Raw genomic sequence first — 3273 nt, 5'->3', positions numbered from 1 at the left:
ACACGTCCCCTCCAATCATCCCCTCCAACTTGGAGTGGGAATAATCCGTTCGGCCACGCGCGCGCGCGCACGCTCGCACACAAGCAACGCGCCGTATATACGTGTGCACACGTATTGGAAATGTGAACCGAATATTACCGAATCTCACCGGAAAGAGTCGATGTCAGATGAGTGCCTCCCGCGCCCCGAATATCAGAACCCCTCTTGTCCAGAGTTGTAGCTAATGCTCCGTCTATAGATGTCTATGACACTCCGTCCATATATTCTTACGTCCATGGTCCCAACTAAACACAAAGGCATGGCCGCTCTCAGGTTTCTCTCTGGTGCGACGTATGTACTACCGCAGTACATCGCCGACGATGGCAAACTTCGTCCTGTGTTCCACAGTAATAGCATTCTTTTCATAGCAATCAATCATAGCAATTGCAACAACTGCATCATTTTCAAATTCGACTTTACGTTCATAAATGAATTTGTTACAATTTAGTAACCAATTGTAATATTTTTTTGAAGCCATAACTCGGAATTATTCTGACTTTCCTAGAAAACACAATAGAAATATAGAAAATAATTGAATAATTCTGATCAAAATTCATTCCAAACAGTTTCATAATACGCACCTTGGCAAGCACGTTTGAGGTCCTGTCGCTTGAAGGTTAGAACTGTCTTTTAAACACAGATTTGTTGCTTCTTGCTATTTTTCATAGTTGCTGCTGTAACAATTCTGCGACAAAAGTAATCACGTGACCCTTTTTGTCGCTGAAACGGCCGGTTCGAGCGACACGTGAAAATGCACCTTAAATGTCAAGGAATTTTTAGCATCACGCTGACATAAACCTAACGGTTGAAAGACGTTTCCATAAAAAGGTAAACTTAAAAAAATCACGTGTAAGTGCATAAATACAATACATTTATAAAGTTGCAGGTAATAAAATGCCGTCTTGTAATTTGAAGACCTGCAAAAACCGAGGGACTGAAAACTCAAAAAGTAAAGTTCAAAAAAAGTACGAGGAAGTGCATGGAAAAATATCATTTCACAAGTAAGTATATATATAATAGGTATTATTGAAATTAGTAATAAAATTTGTTTTAGTACTAATCTTTTATTTTTGGGGTTTTTTAATTGGATGAAGTGATTTTAGGATGAAAATCATACTTTTTATTACTTTAGGTTTCCGAAAAATGCAGAGATACGTAAAGTTTGGTTGGAACGGTTGGGTATTAATGAATCTGAAATACCACAACATGCATATTTATGTTCGGTGCATTTTGCAGATGCTGACTTGGATAGGTCTTCACTTATAAGTAATGTTAGGCTTCGAGAAAATGCATTACCAAAACAGGTACAGTATTGCAGTATATGTAACGTCGTTATATTGTATTATTTTTTCAACAGAAGCTATAATTATTAATTACAATCTTTTTTAAACAGGTGAATGACTATTCCATGGAAATTGACGATACGGTGGAAGAACCATGTTCAGAAAGAATAGAAGATTTTCATAATGAAAATGATAACCTCCTTTTAAAAGACTCCGAACATAATTTTGATGCAGGTCCACCAAGTAATACATTACAAATGGAATTAAAAGGTATGTAACTAAAGAAAACAATTTACAAAATATTTACAACTCATCAAAAGAAAAATAATTGAGAATTATTAAAATATTAATAATTCTAAAGTCTTTTCCTGGATCTTTAAGAACTTATTAACAATTATACAAGAGAGTGTGAATTTATTTCGATATTTTCAGAAGTTTATATTATTTTATAGTGAACCCAGAGAATCAAAAGCACAGAGAATAAAAAAACTTCATTTTTATGTCATTGTTTCCGAGTTCCTTTTGGAAAAGAATTCTTTTTTAATAAAAGAGCTCACAGAAATGATGACATAAAAACGAAGTCTTTTTGGATTCTTTTGGATTCTCTGTGCTCTGGGGAAATATTAATAATTCTTAATCAATGTTTATATAGAATGTGTAGCAGAATCTGAACAATTGAAATATTCTCCCCTACATCAACCAAGTAATGAATTGTCGGATGAAATAAATGGTGAGTATTAATGAAAGTGTTTTCTAGGATTATTTCATAAGATTTGTAATTAGCAAGAAATTTTTAAGTTGTAATTAAGTCAGCCAGGAAAGAAACATACAAGTTTTGAAAATACAAAAATATTATTTAAAATAAATCGGAACATTCAAAAATATTTACACATTTATTTGAACTGTGTTATTTGTGACTTGGCATTTGTTTAAAATATACATTTCCTCCAAAAAGCGCGTTTTTTGCTAATCATTGCAGAATAACTATTTAGTATTATATAAATGATAATCATATTATTTTGGTTTACTATGAATCAAAACATTATTAATTCTTCATTATTTACAGATAAATTGGAATGCTCTTCTGTATCAACCCCGAAAACTGCATATAGATTAAAGCCAAGAACATGTACAACACCTCTGCCAGAAGATACTCCCAGGAAAGTATTCCTCAAGAAAGTTTTAAGAAATTCTTCACTGCTTTATAAACAAAAAATTAAAAATCTTCAACAACAGCTGCGAAGGAGAGACACTCGAATCGCTCAGATGGAGACTGTTTTAAAGGCATTAAAACAGAAAAATATTCTTGGAACTGAGCAATTGGATGTGCTGAAAGACCTAAGTAAATTTAATGTACATTTGCTAAAACGTCAAATATCAAAAGTTAAAAATATGCCCAAAGAAAGACAATATATAGTCCAGAATTAAAATCATTTGCATTAACCCTCCATTATTATTCACCGCGTGCTTAAATTACAGATATGTTCGTTCAAAAGACACAATATGTTTGCCTCATACAAAAACAATCAGTAAATGGTACACATCAGTTAATGTTCAACCGGGTTTTCATTCAGAATCATTAAAATCTATTAAAGAACGTGCTAAAGTTGTCGAATATCCTCTGTTCGGTGCGTTTGATTTTCGATGAAATGGCTATTCGCCAGCATGAGGAATATGATGGGCACATTTTTACTGGTTATTGCGAGAAGGGACCTAACATTGAATGTTCTGAAGGTCTTATTGCTAAAGAGGCTTTGGTTTTTATTGTAAATTGCATTAACGGCTGCTGGAAAATACCAATAGGCTACTTTCTTGTTCATGGTACTAACGCTGAACAAAAATCTAATCTGGTTCTTCAGGCACTAACTTTGTTGCAATGAGCATGACATGACTATTGTGAGTGTGACTTTTGACGGTGCACCATCGAATATAAGTATGTGTTCGATCCTCA

At 33.7% G+C, this 3273-nt stretch overlaps 1 protein-coding gene across 3 annotated transcripts; it reads left to right on the top strand.

Annotated features, from left to right (window-relative positions):
- Window positions 1-9: 9 nt before the first annotated feature.
- LOC105568766 lies at window positions 10-2768 on the top strand. 3 transcript variants are annotated; one of them, XM_012024686.1, is made up of 7 exons: window positions 10-386; window positions 708-867; window positions 926-1040; window positions 1172-1343; window positions 1433-1592; window positions 1975-2052; window positions 2389-2768. In XM_012024686.1, the coding sequence occupies exons 3-7, from the start codon at window positions 934-936 to the stop codon at window positions 2748-2750; spliced, it is 879 nt and encodes a 292-aa protein (XP_011880076.1). In that variant the 5' UTR covers window positions 10-386; window positions 708-867; window positions 926-933; the 3' UTR covers window positions 2751-2768. The 3 variants fall into 3 exon arrangements, with proteins under 3 accessions (XP_011880076.1, XP_011880068.1, XP_011880086.1); XM_012024678.1 differs by having other exon boundaries at window positions 920-1040; XM_012024696.1 differs by lacking the exons at window positions 10-386; window positions 708-867 and having other exon boundaries at window positions 942-1040; window positions 1276-1343.
- The last annotated feature ends 505 nt before the right edge of the window (window positions 2769-3273 follow it).

The sequence above is a fragment of the Vollenhovia emeryi genome, unplaced genomic scaffold (genome assembly GCF_000949405.1).
Source record: "Vollenhovia emeryi isolate VEMERY1.0 unplaced genomic scaffold, V.emery_V1.0 DF942461.1, whole genome shotgun sequence".
Taxonomy (NCBI): domain Eukaryota; kingdom Metazoa; phylum Arthropoda; class Insecta; order Hymenoptera; family Formicidae; genus Vollenhovia; species Vollenhovia emeryi.
Note: the sequence above shows the minus strand (reverse complement) of the source record. Positions and strands in the feature narration are given on the sequence as shown.

Coding starts and splice junctions, on each gene's coding strand:
- LOC105568766 (XM_012024686.1), top strand. CDS start 934: ATGCCGTCTTGTAATTTGAAGACCTGCAAAAACCGAGGGACTGAAAAC. Junction 1,593..1,974: donor ATTACAAATGGAATTAAAAG/GTATGTAACTAA, acceptor ATGTTTATATAG/AATGTGTAGCAGAATCTGAA. Junction 2,053..2,388: donor ATTGTCGGATGAAATAAATG/GTGAGTATTAAT, acceptor CATTATTTACAG/ATAAATTGGAATGCTCTTCT.